The sequence below is a fragment of the Balearica regulorum genome, chromosome Z (genome assembly GCF_011004875.1).
Source record: "Balearica regulorum gibbericeps isolate bBalReg1 chromosome Z, bBalReg1.pri, whole genome shotgun sequence".
Taxonomy (NCBI): domain Eukaryota; kingdom Metazoa; phylum Chordata; class Aves; order Gruiformes; family Gruidae; genus Balearica; species Balearica regulorum.
In genome coordinates this window covers 73,114-95,221 of record NC_046220.1, presented here as the reverse complement: position 1 = coordinate 95,221, position 22,108 = coordinate 73,114, and the positions used below count along the sequence as shown (strand labels likewise).

At 49.0% G+C, this 22,108-nt stretch overlaps 1 protein-coding gene and 1 long non-coding RNA gene across 2 annotated transcripts; both read right to left on the bottom strand.

The window, feature by feature from the left end:
- Nucleotides 1–7,570: 7,570 nt before the first annotated feature.
- On the bottom strand, nucleotides 7,571–11,030 carry LOC142599544 (uncharacterized). Its single transcript, XR_012833108.1, has 3 exons — nucleotides 10,044–11,030; nucleotides 9,556–9,876; nucleotides 7,571–9,380 (listed from the first exon to the last, which is right to left on the bottom strand). It is a non-coding gene; the product is annotated as an uncharacterized LOC142599544 (long non-coding RNA).
- Nucleotides 11,031–20,436: 9,406 nt separating this feature from the next.
- Nucleotides 20,437–21,995, bottom strand: EMC4 (ER membrane protein complex subunit 4). The gene is made up of 5 exons (XM_075740409.1): nucleotides 21,872–21,995; nucleotides 21,685–21,784; nucleotides 21,394–21,547; nucleotides 20,635–20,795; nucleotides 20,437–20,521 (listed from the first exon to the last, which is right to left on the bottom strand). The coding sequence occupies exons 1-5, from the start codon at nucleotides 21,940–21,942 to the stop codon at nucleotides 20,486–20,488; spliced, it is 522 nt and encodes a 173-aa protein (XP_075596524.1). The 5' UTR covers nucleotides 21,943–21,995; the 3' UTR covers nucleotides 20,437–20,485.
- Between the last annotated feature and the right edge of the window lie 113 nt (nucleotides 21,996–22,108).

Sequence of the window (22,108 nt, the reverse complement as noted above, 5' to 3'; positions counted from 1 at the left end):
AGTGGCAGCAGCAGCTGCTGCTGTGTGCGCAAGCATGGTGCACGCTGGAGACCCAGCAGGGTGGTCCAAGACAGTGGAGGGACAGCTGCTTTTCATGGCGCCCCGTGCTCCCCCCCCCCCCCCGATGTGCACAAGGGAGCCCCACATGCTGGCATCGTGCAGCAAATGCATGCACGCAGACACAAAAGTACCCATGGTCTCCCCCCCCAGACCTATGCACCCCTCCCATGCACAGGCACACACACGGCACCCTCCCCCACGAATCCTTACACACCCTAGCCACAGGCACACCCTGCCAGCATGCACCTTCCCTGCAGCACACCCCTCTTACCAACATGCCATGGCTGCACAAACTCTGCACACATGTTCCAGACAGGCTCCTCCCTGACACACTGGCACCTGCCCTTCCCAACGCTGGTCCATCTGCAGGCTTCCTCCAAGCGCACCGTGCTCCTGGGCATTGCTGCCCAGTCCCCAAGGCATGGACCATGACCGCTGCTAACTACCCTCCAAGGCGTACACCATCGCCTGGCCATCTCTTGCCCCTGCATTCCCATGCACTCTCTGCAACCTTGCCACACACACCTGCTTTGCTGCAAATAGCATTTCCACTCTGGCTTTTATCAGGCTCATGCATACTCTCATCCACACCTGGTGGAGCTGTGTCCTGTCTCACGTCTTGTGTGCACCAGCCCACCTCTTCTCTCCTCTCCACTGACACACATCCTTATGTAAGTATTACCTCCTTTCCACACATGACCTTCAAACATCCACCTGGCAGGCATCTGCTTCACACTTTGTGCTTCCAACAGCATCCTTCCTGGCAGAAAACAAAGCTCTCCTGAGCCAAGTCTGAATGCATCAGGACAAAGCTCATTCAGAGAAATCTTAGTAATATAAAACTAGATTGTCCCCCTCTGATCCCAAAGCCTGGCATGACATTTTCCAGCACTTTGTACAGATGCCATTAGCCCATTAAAGCAAAATGAGACTTCTTGGGACACAAGAAATGCAGCCCAGCTCTTGTCATTCATGACATTCCAAATTAAGGTGTTCGCTGAGAAACTGAGGCTACAGCTGCTTGCATTTTATATATCAGGAAGACGAAATCATATTAGTTTCACAGAGTGGATTTCTAAGGACATTTCATACTTACTCTTAGTTATTCTGAATTTTGCCTTTAGAGTCAACATCTTTGACATGATGAAATTTTTTCTTACAGTATGTAATACATGTCAATTGCACAAAAAAGAAAAGCTTCCCCACTATGGCCATGTCATAAGAAATCATTAATATTTATTATTATTTAACATTTAAATTATATTAATTTCATAATAAACAAACATTGCTAAATGATAGTTCCCTAACCAATACTGGCATAAGGATGAAGCAAGATGACTCCTGTCTAGAGTCAGGATATTGACTGTATTCATTGCTAAGTACTGTTTGATCTGAATATGCACTGAATACTTCAGTATGTCAACATGTTTGGCACACAAATCCTTATGTATGTCATCAAGGTGTAATTAGAGTATAAAATGAATGTGCATTATAAGTTGCAGATTGACTTAAATCCACATACAGGTCTTAAAGAAATTTTCACAGCATTCACATGCTGTCTTAATAGTAATTTTAGTGTCTGTCTATATATGTATATATATGTAAAATGAATATACTTTACATACTTTATGTACACATCTAAAAAATCACCAGCTTATCTTCTTAAACTTCCAATTATTGTGTACATTGTGAACATGCAATATGTAGCCTAAAATTAGGAACATACTGTTCTAGTTTTGTACAAGTATGTACCTGCTTTCATGAAGTGTTGAAGTATTAGGAGAGCTGTATATTGCAAGTTTCCAAGTGCTTTCAGTACTTTGATTTTTAAGAGCCTAAGAATGGCTCAAATTACTTTCAAATAAATGTCCATCAAGCCCAGTATCTTTCCTACAACGATGGCAAACAAAAATTGCCTAAGGAAGACTGGAAGAGCAGAGCAAATATTTTCAACACTCTTCTTATATTTTCTTTGGCTTGTATTTGTATTAAGTAACTCTCAAGGGATTTTTGTTGTTGTTGTTCCATGACTTTGTGTAGTCGTTTTGAAGTTACAGGCATTGTCATCATCAACAGCAGTCCTGCAACAAGAAGTTCTATAGGCTATTTTGTAAGTATTTAGAAAAAAAAAAAATTCCTGCAAAAGAAATGTCTTCTTTTGTTTGCTTGGAATGTGCCAGCTACTACTTGCATTTGATGCTGCAGGGATTTTGCATTAGAAGAGACAGTGAGCAAATGTTATTTGTTTGCTTTCTTCAAGTCACTGGATTTTAGACGTTATTATTGTAGCTCTCCAAAGCTGCATTTCTTAAAGGCTGCTAAGATGTAGCCTTTTTTCTTTGATGCTGTCACATTCCTCCTATTTCTTTTCATTGTAATTATCATAGAATCATAGACTAATTTAGGTTGGAAAAGACCTTTAAGGTCATCGAGTCCAACCATAAACCTCACACTGCCAACTCCACCACTAAGGCATGTCCCTAAGCACCACATCTACACATCTTTCAAATACCTCTGAGGATGGTGACTCAACCACTACCCTTGGCAGCCTGTTCCAATGCTTGACAACCCTTTTGGTGAAGAAATTTTTCCTAGTATCCAATCTAAACCTCCCCTGGCACAACTTCAGGCCATGGAGCAGAAGTTCATACCAGTGTGGTAAACTCACTAGACAAAGAGAATGGGAGGCTTTATATCACATCCGTATTTTAATTGCTCATTAGAAATGGGCTATGTGAAACCATAACTTACTATATCTGGATGATCGACTAGACTGTAAGAAGGCTCTAAGTATTTCTTGGACTCTACTCTGTATTGTATCTTGTATCTCGTATCATATATGGGTTTATATCTTTGACAGACTTGAGGAGTGGGCTCATGTGAAGTTCACCAAGGCCAAATGTGAAGTCCTACATCTGGGTCAGGGCAATCCCCAGTATCAATACAGGCTGGGGGATGAATGGATTGAGAGCAGCAGCCCTGCAGAGAAGGACTTGGGGTACTGGGGGACAAAAAATTGAATGAGCTGGCAAGGTGTACTTACAGCCCATAAAGCCAACCGTGTCCTGCATAAAAAGTAGCATGGCCAGGAGGTCGAGGGAGGTGATTCTGCCCATCTACCCTGCTCTTGTGACACTGCACCTGGAGCACTGTGTCCACCTCTGGGGTTCCCTGCAAAAGACAGACATGGACCTGTTAGAGCAGGTCCAGAGGAGGCCAGGGAAATGATGCAAGGGTTGGAACACCTCTGCTGTGAGGAAAGGCTGAGAGAGTTGGGGGTGTTTAGCTTGGAGAAGAGAAGCCTCTGGCAACACCTTACTGCAGCCTTTCAAAATCTAAAGGGGGCTTATAAGACAGATGGAAAGAGACTTTTTACCAGGGTGACAGGACAAGGGACAGTGGTTTTAAACTGAAAGAGGGTAGATTTAGATTGGAAATAGGGAAGAAATGTTTAACATTGAGGGTGGTGAGACACTGGAACAGGTTTCTCTGATTGTTCACCTCTTTCTCTGATTGTTCAACTCTTACTCAGATTTTGACTCACAAGGCTCATGCTAAGGCCTGATGTATGCTGGGAGTAACACCATTAGGTTAAAATGAGAGCATCATGTACACAGGGCGGGTGGCCATTATACAGCCATTATCACCTGCAGCTGGCTGTCTGCTGCAGCCACCATCTCTGCATATCGATTGTCTGGCAATTTTGTCAGAATCTGCGAACTTATGGGAGTAGTATAGACCAAATGTCCAAGCTGGAAGGTATAAAATATCAGCTTACCCAAACCCCTTTTGAAACAGATCCAACATACTGCTGAGGATTTCGTGCTTCCTGGGGTGATACAGAGGATGCTTACACTGTGATGGAGGAGGAAGGATGAGCACTTTCACCATCAGCCAGGAAATGTAATCTTGCTCATAGGTGCACAAATTAAGAGTTACAGGTTGTAAGTTATGAAACCTTATGACTTGGGTGGTGAATGAGTGAATTCATGTGATAGATTAGTCTGGGCAAAGGGGATTGAGCCCTTGTTTGTCATGTTTGTTGTAGTTCCAGTAGTTCCAGTACAGTGCTCACCAAACCACTCCCAGGGGAGAGGCCAGTCAACAATGGCCAAAGTTTCATTTCAAATGTCATCTGCTTCTTGGTGTCTGCAGTCAGCCAGGCATCCCTGGCCAGGATTCAGTCTGTTGAGGACATCTTGTAGGAAAAGTTTGCACAAGGAGAGTTATAGGGGAGAGAGAAAGGCTCCATTCTGGGTAGAAAGCAAGTAATTTTTATATCCCAGAGACATAAGAGAGCGTAGAACACCACCATCTGCAGCAGCCAATAGATATTGCTGACTTCTGGTTTTCATCTGGGATTGCCAATAGACTATGTTCTTTTTTATTCTTTTAGATGAATTTTTACTTTTCCAGACTGTTTTTCTGTTCTTCCATCTGAAACAGTCAACAGTTGTCACCAATTCCTCCATTCCCAGACTGTTTTCCACTTTTTTGGCTGTTTTTCACTTCTCCAGATTATAAGAGTTTCTGGTTTTGTACTTATTGATCATATCTCGGGATGCCTCCAGTTTTGAGATACCCAGCTGCACTTTAGAGATGTTGGCTGTGCTTCTCAAGGATGCTCCGGGTTCCCACGCTGGCTTCCCAGGCCACCAATTTCCAGGCTGGCTGGAATTTTCTCTGTCAGTGTTTTAACAGATATCTTCTGTCTGTATTTTTCCTCATTATAACCAGGTCGCCTTTATGGCTGCTCCCATCACTCTACCCTTTGGTCTACAGCCACTGATGAGTCACTGTGGGTGAGACTACACCATACCTGATGCATCTCTCCTGCCTCCTAACGTGTGAGCTGGAGTAGACTTATACCTGCATTAGGCCTGGCAGTGGTGGTGTAACTTATGTGAGGGTTTGTCAGTTGAGACATGAGGATACAGTATCAGTTTAGATAAAAGTGATACACACAAGTGATTTGATGCAAGATACAATACAGAAAAGCTAAAGTGAGAGTTAATTCCATTAAAATGTGCCATGCCCACGCTCCAAGATCTGGCAACCAAGACCATAGCCAAGACCAGTCTGCTGGCAGACCTCTGAGCAGGGATTGTTCTTGGGCTAGTTGGTGAAAGGTACAGACATGTTGCTGAATAATCTTGTTGAGGAATTTTTATGGTACACCTTGATGCAAATTAAACATGTTTATGCTTAAGTATGTATAAAGAAATGAACAATACATTGGGCAGAGTCCTACCACTGTAAGTAGATCCTACAAGAAATCTGCCCAGATGTGTCACAAGCCCACTCATATCCGTTTGCACCAGCACCAGTCCTGTGAGCGGTTGCATGGGGCACCTCAGCCCAGCCCGCTGCCCGAAGGTGGCCCCTGAGGATAGCTACGAGATGATGCTGAGTCTGTCTCTTACCTCTTTCACTGAGGGAAACTTCACTCCCTTGCAGGGAGTTGTTCTGTCTCTGGCATCCCTGCTTCCAGTCAGGGTAATCCCCTCTGCAGTTAGGCCACCTTGCCCTCCTCGCCCGCCAGATCATTCCTCAGTCACAAATTACCACTGCTAAGCAGTTACAATTTGAATTTCCCCTTCAATATTCACATCATGTTCGATTTATTTAGATTTGTTACCCCATAAAAACAACAGGTAGTATTTATTAACACAAAACCACCTCCTTGCGAGGCTAAAAGACAGTGTAAGGCCCAATGATTTTGGATGGCAAATCGTGAGAGGAAATTAATCTCAGACTGTAGATTCTTTAAAGCACCTACAGGAGCATTTTGGGTACTTCCAAGTGTAGTGGAGATATTAACAATTGGTCATTCTAATGCAGCAAAACCCAAGTTTGGAAGCAGTGCCTGTACAAAGTTAGGAAATTTAGTTGTCTTTTCACTGAGGGTTGAACACTCCACAGTTACTACACACAGGGTAATGGTTGTGTTAAATGTTAAATATTTAGATCAAAATGTGTAGGGATTAAGAAGTGCTATAGTACAAGTGCCTGCCTGCTGTGGTGGTAGACTCTTACAGGCAATAGTGCCGCACAGCCAGAACTACCCAGGTGATAAAATGCCCAGATATGATGTTTGTAGAATGAACACCATGGATTAGAGAAACACTGAATTTCATTAAGCACGTTTGGCTTAAACAGATTGTCCAAATAGGGTTGCAGTCTACACAGCCAGATATGTTGTTTGGGCCACCTGTGTCTCAAGTATTGTTAGTACTCAGTCAACCATTATTTGGCATTGCAGACTATATAATTAGGTACACTGAAATTATCCTATCTTTGACATTTTGTACTATTAACATTCCGTGTGAGACTCTAGAGTTTCAACCCATTAAAAACACCTTTGTTTGTAATTGCTGATTCATTATTACAGGTTCATGAGGTTTTTTGGTCAGAATCAATTTACGTTTGTTTCATTTCATGCCAAATTGTCAAACAATCAGTATGATGAACAAGATATGATCAAAATCCAGGGAAGATAACCTGAGTTTCCAGTTGCTGATGTTGCAGTTAGGATAACCTTAAAGAAAACACAAATCCACTTCTTTCCTTTTGGATGTTAGATAATTTGGATATCCATTGCTCAGAAATGAGATATTTGTTACTCTGATGCTTGAGTACCTTCCAGATGGTGCTTCAGAGGGGTGTTTGTAACACACACTGAAAGCGTCCTTTTTGCAAATGATCAACTTGGACAGTTTGTCCAATAGATAATTGATGATTACAATTTTCATCTTAAGTTAAAGTTACATAGTAGCTGCTATCAAAACTTTCTAGATCAGACTACTGGTAACGGTCTGTTGATTATTTAAAGCAGTGACTGGGTCATTAAGATGATGTTTCTACCTGTGATACAAGGAAGTACTAGTTGAGGTTTTGGACTTACTGGTCAGAGTGTAAATTTGTAATTTATTTTTAAGAAGTCCATTCCATCATTCAATGATACAATTACACTGAGGATGATGAGGAATGTGGAAAATCCATCTAACTCCTTGGGTTTCAGCCCATCTGTGTATATCTTTACTTTTTGAAATATGATCAGTTGTCTGATTGATTCACAGAGGGTAAAGGTAGCTGGGTAAACCATTGTCCTAATCCTAAAATTACATATTTTGCACTAGCCTGAGAAATGGGTAGACCATACCTAAGCTGCTAATAATCTCTGCCCTGCTTAAAATACACTCAAATTTATTTGGACTTCACAGCAGAAGTCCTATAAAATTTATTTCCTAGAAGAATCACAAGTATTTACTATGCCTTTAGGTTAGGCCAGTGTTGTCCAGACTAAATTTTGGCTTGGGCTTCTGCACAAAAAGGGCAGATAGCTAGCTATAAAATCTCAGCACTGTTTTTTAGAAATAGACCCCCCCCCTTGGAGGCCAATCTGTCAACGTAGATCCAGGCTACCTGTATGTCCTAAGCTGTCTTGTAGCAGTTACTGAAAAACAAGTCCTTAACACTAATGTAGTATTAAAGAGCAAGCATTCTTTATTATGGCGCTGGATGCACAGGGGATAGCTCCGCCTATCGTGCATACCCTAAAACAAAAGTTAATCCTTTATATACCTTAAAGACATGAATATTTATACATTTTCCAAGAAGTCTCTGCCTCTCCTCCTATCTATACATTTATATAATGCTGTCATTGCAAAATTACACTACGCATGCATGGTGGTCTCCAGCGATCATTTCAGGAGTTAGCGCCTCTCCCCCCCCTCCTTTTTCCCTTTTATGGTCTTGAGGACAATTTCTTCTCCTTGGATGTTTCCCAACTCTCTTGTCCGGCCAAGCTGTTCTTCCTTATCAACCCTGATTGGGCAATCCTGCGAGGATGTTTCTATTCTCCAGGTTAGGATATCTTCTCTGTACACATTGATCACTCATGGGCCTTGTTAAATTCAAAGCTAATAATTGTTTGGTAAAAGAATTTCTCAACATAGCCAACCCAGAATGACAAGACTAGAGGTGGAAAGAGTATATGTTATTCGAAAAAGCAACATTATTCCTCTTTCTAGGTTCTTTAGACAAATGATCTATGCCACGATTCCATCTGCATCCTAAATGTGTGCCCTTTGTATGTGTTGATACGTGTCCTATTTGAAGAGGGTTTCCACTATCCTGCTTTGTTTGAGCTATTACAGCTTTTCCCATTGTTGTTTTCCCCACTTTCCCCAAATTTTCCATCCTTCATCTTTCCAGTTCAATTTTTAGGAATAACTTGGCAAGGTTTCCATTCTGAAAAAGTCCCATGATATAACAGGCAGACTCTTGACTAATTATTTAGATTTTTTCTTCAGCATTGAGTGGGCTGTGCTCAATCTAGTTGTAAGGCATATGGCTGCCTTGCTCATGTTGGCCTTCATGAGTGCCACCAGGTGGGAGAGCTTCCATCCACTGGAAGTGCCCTCCAGGCTGAAGAGGTGCTCCAGTAAGGAAAGGCAGCAGCGCTGCTGCAGCAGCAAGGCCAGTCTTCCTCCTGCCCCACAAGAGAAACTGCTGGGCCTAGAGGCACTACCTGTAAATCAGACAGGGTAGGGGGAAAGCAAGGCAGTGGACAAGACAGTTACACCTCTTTGGAGAAAGGGAGCTGATGCAGGGAGGGCTGCCAGAGAGGAAGGGGGTCAAACGAAGAAGTTCCACCAGGGGAAGTTGATCGCTTGAGAGGGCATGTTGACATTACAGCACTAGCAGGAGGCAAGCAAAACTGGGCACCAGCAGGAAAAGCGAAACTGCCCTTCCTCATTCTCACACCTCACCTCTATCTACTGCTCCCTCCCCATACCCTGGTCCTAATTCCAGGCTCCCTTCCCCTCTGCAGCCTGTAGTCCCTGTTTACAGCTCTCAGTTCCCAGCCAACATCAAGTCCCCACCATAGCCAACATGTGCCAGCACAGATGCATCCCTCACTACAAGCTGCTTTTTACCCAAAGGTGTGCTTTGTTTCAGTGTTTTCTGTGGTGGGAGTGTGGGGCTCTGCCATTCCCTGTTCTACCCATGCATCATCCCTTAATGCCTCAGTTCTGCTAAAGCCTATCTGTCAGGTTTGGTGTGGCCTCAAGCCTAGGCAGGTCTGGGCCCAGGTAGGAAATGTCTCTTCCACTTCTGTGTTCACCATTCTGCTTCTTACTGAGCCTCCTGTGGAAGAGAGTGTGCTCATCTGTGACAAAACAGGCCCACTGCAGCTCTTCCAGCCAAGATTTGACAAAGGCTCCAATGGAAGTCTGGGATAACTGCCTTTTCAGCAGGCTCAGAGCCTCCCTGATAATTTTCTTTGCCTTTCTGCATCCCATAGTACAGAAGACCTGCACAGGAGAAGGGAAACAGCTCAATGGGGACTGGTTCCCTAAGACTGTCTTCCTGCAGAGACTTGCAGAAATCTGCCAGTAGCTGGCTATGCCAGGGACATCCCCTGCCACTGGGGAAGGCATCCCAGCTCCATCCCCCAAGATGTCCATCCACACCTCCTTGTCTCTTTACCTCCTCTTTGAGACTGAAGAAGGTGGCCTCTTCAAAGCAGGCTATCACATTTGCTTTCTTTTCCATGAAGTTCCTCAGGACCTCCACTTCGTTCAGTTTCAGAAGGGTCTTTGAGGAAGCATGCAGAGAACAGGTGAGCATGAGTGCAGAGCCCATGGCCAGCCCCATCCTTCTCCATTGCCTCTGGTATCCATCTTAGGAGGGCCTGGTTCTCCCCCTGGTGATGCTTGTCCTCACACAGTCACACTGGCACCAAACACAGGCACCAGTGATCCTTCAGGCAATCTCCTTGCTAATGGTCATTGTGCCCCATGTCTCTTGCTGTGGAAGAGGCAAACAGGAAGAAAATGTCAGGGTCTGACTCCAGCATTTCCCTTCCAAAGCCCTGCGAAGGCAAAGCCCTGTTGCCATAAGGAAGTTGTCCTGCTCAGAGCCAGGTGACTGAGAGCACACTGTGTAAGGGAGTGCTGGCAAGCAGGGCAACTCACCATGTTGCTGTTGGAGACATGCAGGTTGGCAGGCACACTGTCCAGAAGGCAGTAAAAGACTCTAGCAGTGTTGCCCATTGCTATGTAGTGGCAAGTAAAGGCACAAGCACTGATTCCAAGATGGCTTTGCGTTCACTTGAATACGTGTCATCGCACTTTCTGTTGGTTTAGCAGAGCAGCTTAGCTGACCGTTCCCATTTCTTTGCCAGAAACTGCTCCACTGCTCCCATCAGAGGCCAGAACTCAGGAAAGAGAGCAAAGGACTATGAGGCATTAATGTCATGGCCTAAAGAGTTATCTGGCCTGTGGGTATGTAAAGGTTGTAACAGCTGGGTAATCCTTTAGGCCATGACAGTAGCTGGTGTCAAAAGTGGGATTCTGTAAAATACGCAGGCTGTGGATGCTTAGGATGAGACAGCAGAAGAACAGCAAACATGGCAAGAGGATAAGGGATGGAAAACACTTGGGTGGCTGAAAATTGTTTTGACTGGGAAATGTGAGTAGAATTTCAGGAGTGCAGGAAATTCGTTTATGTGAAGTGAAGGAAAGAAAGGGACCCTTCACTGGGCTTTCGCAGACGTATTGGCAGCTACAGGTACTTTACTAAAGACTTCCAGGCAGGAAGTTCAAGATGCTTTGCAGCAAGCGTGAGCAGCTGCCTTTGCATCTCATAGCCACGTTAACAGCCAATTACTGTGACAATTAGAAACAAACCTTAGACCTTGGCTTTACAACAGCTATAGCAAGAGTGTACATGGCCAGTCTCAGAGAGTGAGCTCGCTGAAAAGATACGTACACTGAAAACTGATAATGAAGAGGATGATTTTGATTTTAGGAATGGGTCTTCTGCCCCTACCTTATTACCTGAGTCTAATCCAGATAAGACAGCCTCCATGTACCCAATCACTAAAAATATTTGCAAGTCATAGACAGAGGGGTTTCCAAGGCAAACAAAATTGTACATCCGAGAAGCAGCTACACTATGGTCTGTTTTCTTTGACTCAGAGTTGCAAGGTAAAATGAAGACAACATAAGGAAGAGACAGCTGTGCATGGGTAAGAAAGATTTAGTACCTTGCAGGGATAGCTGGGATAACTACAAGGGCTGTTGGGACATGGTACTTGACACAGAGATTGGAAACAGTGGAAAGGAGCAGACAAGGGGAGAAAACACTCATGCCTGCACATAATCTAGTAGATACGGGAGTGCAAGAAGGGCCTGTACATTACTGGAAGGATGCACAGCAGAAGGCAAATACTTCTGCAAGAAAAAAGGTGCAAGAGGTGAAAAGAATGTATGGGTACTGTACAAGAATGCAGCTAACAATAGTCAGAAGAGACACCAGGCAAATATAGAAGAATAAGAATCAGATAAAAAATAAGAGCCAGCAAAATGAATTGAGCAAGCAAAGAAGTGGCAGTGGCAGAGCTTCCATTACTTACAGACCTATCACTTGTTGTGAAAACAAGGTTTCACCAGCTATTGTTGCAAATAAGTGCTTGCCACAAACACTAACCGCTGTCACACTTTTCCATTACTTATAAAAGGGTTCAGAAGCATGCATTGTGTTAGCTGTCAAAACTGATTCCATTATGACTTTATTTGCTGTCATTTGCATTGAACAAGCCTAATGACCCTGAGGTGGGGGGTCGCAGGTCAGGCCTGGGGTCAAGCCACAGTCACACTTGGTGGCATGAGGGGTCGGGGTGACAGGGAGGTCAGGGGTCACAGGTCACATCTTCCCTGTCCAGGTTGTGCTGAGCATAATGTCCCTGAGTGCGATCATCATGAGTGGCTTCGACCACGGTGAGTGCAGGGGCAACTGGGGGGTGGGGGACAACAAAACCACCCCACCCCTTGCCCCACCCCCTGCTGACATCATGGGTGGGCATGGTGCGGGGCTGTCCCCTGGGACTGCTGTCAGGGGCCACACCTTCCTCCTCACTGCCTTCACAACTGCTGCTGCCCTGGGGGCCACTGTGATCTTCGTAGTGGGTCAGGGCCCTTTAAGTGGTTAGGTTTCTTGGAGGGGGCAGGTTCTGCTGGGGGGGTGGGGTGGGTGGGACTGGGCTGCAGGGCAGGGGAGCCTGCAAGGGCAGGGGAATGCTGGAAAGTGGCATTGCCACAGGGGAGGGGGTGTGCCCATGGGGAGGGGTGTGCCTAGGTGATGGGTGTGGCTAAGTGGAAGGCGCACGGGTAAGTGGGCAGGGCCTCGGGGGCAGAGCATGTGGGGCGATACCGCTAGGGGAGGGGCTGTCTGGGGAAGGGGGCGTGGCCTATGGGGTGAGTGAGGCCTAATGGTGGGCACCTTTGAGGTGTGGTGTCCGGTGGAGTGGGCATGGCCTAGTGAATGATGGGTGGGGACTGGAGGAGGGGTGGGGCTTCCTCAGCCAGGGCCACTGGGGAGAGGAGATGGGCTGTGGGGAGGCATGGCCATCTTGAAAGGGGAGTGGCTTCTTGATTGAAGGCAGGGCTTCCTCACTTAAGGCCACCCAGGGAGCGAGGAGGGACTCCTGGGGGATGGCCATCTTGGAACGGCCAGGCCTCCTGGGCTGGAGCAACTGGGAAGGAGGAACGCTTGGGGGGGCATCTTGGGAGGGGGGCGTGGACCGGTGGGCGGAGACAGGTGGGAGGGGGCAAAGACTGGAGCTCTCACCCCTTTCATCACAGGGGTAAGTGGCCCCAGGTCGCTGTCCTGCTGGGGAAGAGCTGCAGAGGCGGGGGGGGGGGGGGGGGGGGGTGGCTGAACGATGGGCAGGACTACAGGGTGGTGCTGGTGGGACTCTGGAGGCTGTTCCCTGCTAGAGGGGCTGCCTGCCCAGACCCATGTTGTTGCAGTGGTGAGTTGCAGAGGACCCCTGTGCTGGAGGGTCCTCTCCTGCAGCACGACAGTGACATCTCAGCAGACACCTACAAGCATATGCTGCTGATGAAGCAGTGCTCCCAGATGCTATGCCAGATGCAGCTTGCACAGGTGACATCACATTCACATCACCATATGATGTCAGACAACATCACATAGCATCATGTGACATCACACCTGGGACAGGCATGGACATATAGCTGCTGCATGCCCCCAGGTCCAGACACACACACAACGCATGCACATGTGACACATTGTGACACATGATGACAAGTGATGGTGTCACCAAAATTCGGGAATAAAAGAAAACTCCTTAACACCAATTTGGCATTAAGAAGCAGGCATTTCCTTTTATTGCAGCGCTGGGTGTCAGGAGGAGAGTTCCTCTAATCAGGCACACCTAATGCTGGTTCTCTTGTCATATTTATACTCAAATGTTACAAAGATTACAAAGTGGTACACTCCCTGTTAAAATAATTGGTTCATATTTCTTCGCCTGGTATGCAAACTAGAACGCGTGCTCAGTTCCTTTCTCCGCCTCTATCTTTTGCGTAGGTGGTATAATTTGGGTAGGGGGCTTATGGGTCGGTGGCCGTGGGGACCCTGGCCCAAATTACGTTTCCCCTAGTTTCTCCATACCCGATGTTGGTAATTGTTCGCTATATGCCTCAGGAAGATAAGGATGCTCCTGGAGGCAACTAGTGTCCTCCCTTTCTGCAAAGTACATATATAAGGACTTTGAAGTGTCTTGTAGCTCCTCCTTTTTATCATGATGTGTAGCAGGTGCTCATTCTAAGAATCATTAGCCTTCTACCTAAAGTAACAATGAATAGTTTCTTATCACATATAAGTAGGCCTTCATTACAGGCCTATCTTTTTGGCTACAATGGCAGTGGTGATGTCATGGGGAATGACATCCCATCCCATTACGTTACCACACTTGGGGAGGGGGCAGGGATGTGGGGCTGTTGCATGCCCCTACCCCAGGTGAGGAGGCAGGACACTATGCAGTGACACATGATGATACACCACAGCAGGGATGATGTAATGAGGTGTGACATCGTATGTGAGCCTGCTGATGATGTCAGAGGGAGCCTCCATCCCATTGCAGGCCCCCAGTGAGGGGGGCACCCTCTGCTAGGGCCCCAAACTGTGAGTTCCACTGGGTCATACTGGCAAGCACTGGGAGGGCAGTGGGTTGTACTGGGAGGCAGTAGGATGTACTGGGATGAGGCTCTGAGCCATAGTGGGAATCACTATGGGGCCCTGGATCATACTGGGAGTCCTAGGAAGGGCACTGGGCCATCCTGGGACTCACTGGGACGCACTGGTCCATACTGGGAGGTATGGATCTGGGGCTCTGAGCCATCCTGGGGGGCATGGGGAGGCTATGGGTCATACTGGGAAGGTGTTGGGAGGCACTGGTGGATATTGGGGAGAAGGGTTCTGGGGCTGTGGGCTGAGCTGGGAGACAGGGGGAGGCTCTGTGCCAATCTGGGAGATGGGGGAGAATGCTGGGGAGGGCACCAGTGGGCACTGGTCCATACTGATGGGCACTGGGGAGGGGTAAGGTATGCCACATACACACAGCAAAGTGGCTGAATGAGCAGTGGAAGCTGGCTGGTGCTGCTGGTGGCCAGAATGGGAGGAGAAATGGGGAACAAGTGAAAATGGAGGGCATGGGGGGAAAAGAGAGGGGGAACCAGGGGGAAATGGAAAATGGGGGGAATGGGGGAAGAAGTTGGGCAGAAATGGGAGAAAGTAGGGAAGAATGGGGGGGGCAAGGAAAAAAGGAGGAAATGGGGGAAAATGTCAAAAAACATGGAAAAAATGGGTAAAGGGGGGATCAGGGGAAAATGGGGGGATGGGGAAGAAATGGGGGCAAATATGGGGAAACTGGGGGAAAATGGGAGAAAATGAGGGTACAGGAAAATGGGGGAAAGTGTGGGGGAACTGGGGGAAAATAGGGTGAGAAATAGGGGCAAAAGTGAGCAAAAATGGGCAAAATGGGGGGGGGGGGGGAATGCGGGAAAAGGAAAAAAATGAAATGGAAAAAAATTCAGAGATTCAAAGATTGGTGGGAGTTGGAAGGGACCTCTAGAGACTGTCTAGTCCAACTCCCCTGCTAGAGCAGGATCACCTAGAGCAGGTTGCACAGGATTGCATCCAGGCGGGTATTGAGTATCTCCAGAGAAGGAGACTCCAGAACTTCTCTGGGCAGCCTGTTCCAGTGCTCGGTCACCCTCAGAGTAAAGAAGTTTTTTCTCATGTTCAGATGGAACTTTCTGTGTTCCAGTTCATGCCCATTGCCCCTTGTCCTGTCACTGGGCACCATTGAGAAGAGTCTGGCCCCTTCCTCTAGACATCCACCCTTTAGATGTTTATAAGCATTGATCAGATCCCCTCTCAGTCTTCTCTTCTTCAGGCTAAACAGACCCAGCTCTCTCAGCCTTTCCTCATACAAGAGAGGCTCCAGTCCCCCTAATCATCCTTGTAGCCCTCCCCTGGACTCTCTCCAGTAGTTCCTGTCTTTCTTGAACTGGGGAGCCCAGAGCTGGACACAGAACTCCAGATGTGGCCTCACCAGGGCAGAGTAGAGGGGGGTGGAGAACCTCCCTTGACCTGTTGGCCACTGTCTTCTTAATGCCCCCCAGGACACCGTTGGCCTTCTTGGCCACAAGGGCACACTGCTGGCTCATGGAGAGCTTGTTGTCAACTGTATGAGGTTTAACAAGGCTAAGTGCTGGATCCTGCACTTTGGTCACAACAACCCCAGGCAATGCTACAGGCTTGCGGAAGAGTGACTGGAAAGCTGCCTGGAGAAAAAGGACTTGGGGGTGCTGGTTGACAGCCGGCTGAACATGAGCCGACAGTGTGCCCAGGTGACCAAGAAGGCCAACAGCATCCTGGCTTGCATCAGGAATAGTGTAGCCAGCAGGAGCAGGGAAGTGATCATCCCCCTGTACTCAGTCCTGGTGAGGCCACACCTCAAGTACTGTGTTCAGTTTTGGGCCCCTCACTACAAGAAGGACATTGAGGTGCTGGAGTGTGTCCAGAGAAGGGCAACAAAGCTGGTGAAGGGCCTGGAGCACATGTCTTAGAAGGAGCAGCTGAGGGAACTGGGGTTGTTTGGAGAAGGCTGAGGGGACACCTTATCACTCTCTACAACTACCTGAAAGGAGGTTGTGGTGAGGTAGGTGTTGGTCTCTTCTCCCCAGCAACAAGTGATAGGATAAGAGGAAATGGCCTCTAATTGCTCCAGGGGAGGTTTAGGTTGGATATTAGGAAAAATTTCTTCACTGAAAGTGTGGTCAGACATTGGAACAGGCTGCCCAGAGGGGTGGTGGAGTCACCTGGAGGTGTTCAAAAAGCGTGTAGACATGGCACTTTGGGACATGGTCTAGTAGACATGGTGGTGTTGGGTTGATGATCCTAGAGGTCTTTTCCAATCTTAAAGATTGTATGATTCTATAGGACTCCCGGGGCCTTCTCCACAGTGCTGCTTCCCAGCAGGTCAACCCCTAACCTGTACTGGTACCTGGGGTTGTTCTTCTGTAGGTGCAGGACCCTACACTTGTCCGTATTGAATTTCGTTTGGTTCCTCTCCGCCCAATTCTCTAGTCTGTCCAGGTCTCGCTGAATGGCAGCGCAGCCTTCTGGTGTGTTGGCCACTCCTCCCAGTTTTGTATTGTCAGCAAATTTGCTGAGAGTACATTCTGTCCCCTCGTCCAGGTCATTGATGATTATGTTGAATGAGACCAGACCAAGCACTGACCCTTGGGTCACACCACTAGCTACAGCCTCCAACTAGACTCTGCGCCACTGATCACAACCCTCTGGGCTCTGCCATTCAGCTAGTGCTCAACCCACCTCACTGTCCACTCATCCAACCCACACCTCCTAAGCTTGCTTACGAGGATGTTATGAGAGATGGTGTCAAAAGCATTGCTGAAGTTGAGGTAGACAACATCCACTGCTCTCCCTTCATCCACCCAGCTGGTCATGCCATCGTAGAAGGTTATCAGATTGGTCAGGCATGATTTCCCCTTGGTGAATCCATGTTGACCACTCCTGATAAACTTCTCCTCCGCATGCTTATTGATAACCCCCAGAATAAGTTGTTCCAGCATCTTTCCAGGGATGGAGGTGAAGCTGACTGGCCTGTAGTTTTCTGGATGCTCCTTCTTGCCCTTTTTGAAGACTGGAGAGATATTGGCTTTCCTCCAGTCCTCAGGCATCTCTCCTGTTTTCCATGACCTTTCAAAGATGATTGAGAGCGGCCTAGCAATAACATCTGCCAGCTCCCTTAGCACTCACAAGTGCATCCCATCAGGGCCCATGATTTGTGGATGTCGAGATTGCCTAGATGTTCTCTAACCCAATCCTCCTCGACCAAGGGAAGGTCTTCCTTTTGCAAGACTTTCTCTCTTACCTCCAGGGTCTGGGTTGCCTGAGGGCTGGCCTTAGGAGTAAAGACTAGAGCAAAGAAGACATTCATTAACTCCACCTTCTCTGTATCTTCCGTCACCAGGGCACCCACCTGCTTCAGCAGCAGGCCCGTGTTTTCCCTATTCTTCCTTTTGCTGCTGATGTATTTGAAAAAAGCCCTTCTTCTGGTCCTTGACGTCCCTTGCCAGTTTTAATTCCAAGTGGGCATTAGCCTTCCTTGTTGCACCCCTACATTCTCTGATTACATCCCTATATTCCTCCCAAGTGGCCACTCCCTTTTTCCACATTTGGCACACTTCCTTCTTCCCTTTGAGTTTTCCAGGAGCTCCTTGCTCATCCATGCAGGTCTCCTTCCTCCTTTGCTTGATTTCCTATTTTTCAGGATGCACCAATCTTGAGCTCAGAAGTAGTGTTTGAATACTGACCAGCTCTCTTGGGCCCCCTTACCTTCTAGAGCCCTAACCCATGGGATTCTCCCAAGCAGGTCTTTGAAAAGACCAAAGTTAGCTCTCCTAAGTCCAGGGTTGTAGTCCTACTTACTGCCCTGCTCCTTCCACGCAGGATCCTGAATTCCACCAGCTCATGGTCACTGCAGCCAAGACTGCCCCCAACCTTCACATGTTCAACTAGTCCTTCTTTCTTTGTTAGTACAAGGTCCAGCAGGACCCCTCTCCGTGTGGGCTCCTCTACAACCTCTGTCAAAAAGTTGTCATCAGTGCTGTGCAGGAACCTCCTGGACTGTGCATGCCTGGCCATGTTCCCTTTCCAGCAAATATCAGGGTGGTTGAAGTCCCCCATGAGGATCAGGGCCTGTGATCGTCAGGCTACTTCCAGCTGTCTGTAGAAGGCCTCATCAACTTCCTCATCCTGATCAGGTGTCCTGTAGTAAACATGCACAATAGTGTGACCCATATTAGCCTGCCCCTTCATCCTTACCCATAAGCTCTCGACTCTTTCTTCATCCACCCCTATGTGGAGCTCAATACATTCCAGGTGTTCTCTCACATAAAGGCAACTCCACCACCTCACCTTGCTGGCCTGTCTTTCCTAAATAGTACATAACCATCCATGACAGCATTCCAGTCATGCAAGCTATCCCACCATGCCCCTCTAACTGCAATGAGATCATGGCCCTGTGACCACACATACACTTCTAGTTCTTCCTGTTTATTCCCCATGCTCTGTGCATTGGTGTACAGGCATTTCAGAGAGGTGATCGAGCATGGAGGTTTCCCTGGAGGGGTGCAAGAGGGTCCACCGTAGCCAGACACCCCCTTGAGGTGGTTGGCTTTGTTTCTCTTCTTGGGAGACAGCAAAATGGGGCACAAATGGGCAAAAGGTGGGGAGAAAACCAGGAGAAAATCAGGGAAAATGGGTGGAAAAAAACAGGGTAAAATGGGAAAATGGGACAGAAATAGGCAAAATCCAGGGCAAAACAGGAGAGGAGAAAACTTAGGGGGAAATTGTGGGGAAATGGGGGGAAGGAGGAGAAACAGTGGAAATGGAACAAAACCAGGAAAAATGGAAGAAATGGTGAGAAAGAGGGAAATCATGGAAAACAGAAATACAGAATCAGGAAAAATGGGGAAATGGGAGGGACGAAATGGGGCGCCAATGAGCCAAAATAGGTCAAAACCACGGGAACAAAGGCAAAAATGAGGAAACGTGGGGCAAAACCAGCCAGTTACCTCAGTCAGGGCACCAACAGGGAGAACAGGCCAAAATGGGGGAAATGGTACAAAAGGGGTAAAATGAGGAGAAAACCAGGAAAAAGTGGAGCAACACCAAAAATAAACAGGAGGAAATAGGGTAAAACCAGGCAAAATGGGGCAGAAGAGCAAAACCAGGGCAAACTGGGCAAAAATGGGGCAAACCCATGTAAAACTGAGCCAAAACAGGGCAAAAAACCAAAAACGTGGCAGTGGGGGGGATCTGGGGGTGGTTATGGGGCAGGGCAATAGGGCAGCTGGGGGGCAAATTGAGACACACTTATTGGAAATTGGGGGGCAGTTATTGGGCAGTGGGGGGCACCTGAGGGGCAGCCATTGATGTGGGTCAGACCTTGAGTTCCTGGAGCTGCTGATGGAGGGGCTGGGGCTGGTGGTGTGGGTGACAGGGACCCCTCCAGCCCCTGAGTACACCACTATGGCCCAGTACCTCCCAGTACTGCAAATGCATCACTCTGGCTAACCCACCACCATCCCAGTATGGGCCCAGCACTCCCAGTATGGTGCCAGCCTGAGCCACAGGTCTTCAATCACAATCCCAGTAAGGGCCCAGTGTTCTAATATGAGCTCCAATGCTCCCAGTACAATGCCAGTCTCGGCCACAGCTCTCAGAATATGATCCCAGTATACCACCAGTGCTGCCAGTATGATGCCAGCCTAAGCCACAGGTCTTCAGGCACAATCCCAGTATGGGCCACCACACTCCCAGTATGGGCCCAGTGCTGCCAGTGTAGCACCAACACTCCCAGTACAATGCCAGTCTGGGTCACAGCTCTTCAAGCAGCATCCTAGTATGGCCGCAACACTCCCAGTATAGTCCCCAGTGCTCGCAGTATGATGCCAGCATCAGCTTCAGTTAAAGTAAATTCCTAGAATAAGCCCCAGTGTTCCCGGTACAGTGCCAGCTCGGGCTACATTTCTCCACGTGTGATCCCAAGTATGGGCCCCAAGGCTCCCAGTGCACTCCCAGTGTGCCCCTGAAGGTTCCCAGTACGGGCCCTGATGTTCCAAGTGCAGCTCCAGCGCGCTCTCAGTACAGGCCTCAAGGCTCCCAGTGCACTTCCAGTGCTCCAAGTACAGCCCCTAAGGCTCCCAATGCAGCTTCAGTGCACTCCTAGCGTCGCCCCCAAGGTTCCCAGTGCAGGTCCTAAGGCTCCCAGGACACTCCCAGCACTCCCTGTATGGGCTTCAGTACTCCTCTAGTGCACTGCCAGTGCCCCCAGTATGGGCCCCAGCACTACCAGTACAGGCCGCACTGTTCCCAGCACACACCACCAATAAACAGTTTTTGCTCCAACCCATCCTGGTGCCTCCTTAGGTTGAGCCCCCAAACCACTGGAATTTCCCACAAAAATAACACCACCAGCCTGCCATTGCCTTTATTGGTGTGTGGGCACATTGGGTCACAGGATCAGGCCCCCCCCAGTGAACTCCATCCGCTGCCGAGGGAAGAGAGAGAAAGGGGGTGAGTAGGGGGACTGTGTTGTCCAGGCCAGGAGGAACCCTGGTGTCTAGGGAAGCAGGGGCAGGGGGACCCGGTGTCGGGGCGCACCTGTGGGGGGGCAACGAAGGCCAGCCAGTCGGAAGGGCGGGTGGGCAGCAGCCCCATGGCCTGGCACTTGTAGAGGGCCAGCGCCAGTCCTAGCCCATTGCCCACCAGGAACACCAGCCCCTGCAGTGCCCGCCGGCTCGAACTCTCCAGCGCCTTCAGTGCTGTGGGGGGACAGGGGGACCTGTGACTGTCACCTACAAGCCACATACCTGGCACCATGGCAGACCAGTGATAATGATGGGTGGGGAGCGGCAGAGGAGCGTCACAGGGGAGAGTGGTGGGGAAGGTGCAGGGCAGATGGCACGGGGTAGCTGTTAGGCGACTGTTGGGGGATGTGTAGGAGTGACTGTCACAGAGGTGACTGGAGGGGTGTGGGTAACTGTCATAGGGACAACTGTAGGGGGACGCATGGGGGCAAGTAACGTGGAGGTCACTGTTGGTGGATGCATGGGAGCAACTGACATGGGGGCAACTGTTCAGGGATGTGGGAAAATGTAATGATGACTACCATAGGGATGACTGTTGAGGGACATACGGGGGCAACTGACATGAGGGCAGCTGTTGCAGGAGGACATGTGGTGAGGGCTGTTGTAGGGATGACTGTTGGGGGATATGCGGAGACTACTGTTGCAGGGGGAGATGCAGGGCAGGGGACTGCATTAGGTACATGGGGCAACTGTCGTGTGGCAGGGGATGGCCATGGGGGAACACCCAGGGAGCTATCACCTGCATGGGGCTGTAGCATAGGGTTGTACTCACTGGCAGAGAGGGACATGAGGGCCTGCAGCGGGCGCCAGCCCATCATGCAGACCATCATGGCAGGGAAGATAGAGATGGTGTTGCCGGCCATATACATGATGAACAGATTCATGGGGATTTGCTTCAGCGGCGCCAGTGCCACGTCCCAGCAGCGCTGCAGGGAAAGAGGAGACCCAGGCGTCGGGGATGTGGGGGGGTCCGCCCTCCTACGGGACCCAGGCATCTAGGACAGGGACCACCCCCCCCCCGGGGTGTCCTTCCTCCCCGCCCCCAGGTACCCGTCTCGCCCACCTTCTCCATAAGGATTTTGTCGCTCTCGTGGACGCCGCCCTCCCCCAGCTGCCGCTCGGCGAACCCCAGCGGCCCGCGGCCCTCGGCGGCTCCGCGGGGCCTGGGGGGAGAAAGAGGCAGGCAGGTGACGCTGGGGACACCTCTGAACCCCCCCAAATCCCCTTCCACCCCCTCCCCCGAGTCTCACCGCCCCCCCGGCGCCGCCGCCAGCTCCAACGACCACTTGAAACGCCGCCCCCGAACCGCCGCCGCCGCCATCTTGCGAATGCCCAAACAGGAAGGGGAGTCGCGTGGGAGGGTCACGTGATGGAGGCCCGGGGCGTCTGGGGCCCCGCACAGCGCTCCCCGCCCTGTAGCAACACCATAGTAACGCCATAGCAACGTCATAGCAATGCCCTGCCCCATAGCAGTCCCATATGAACTC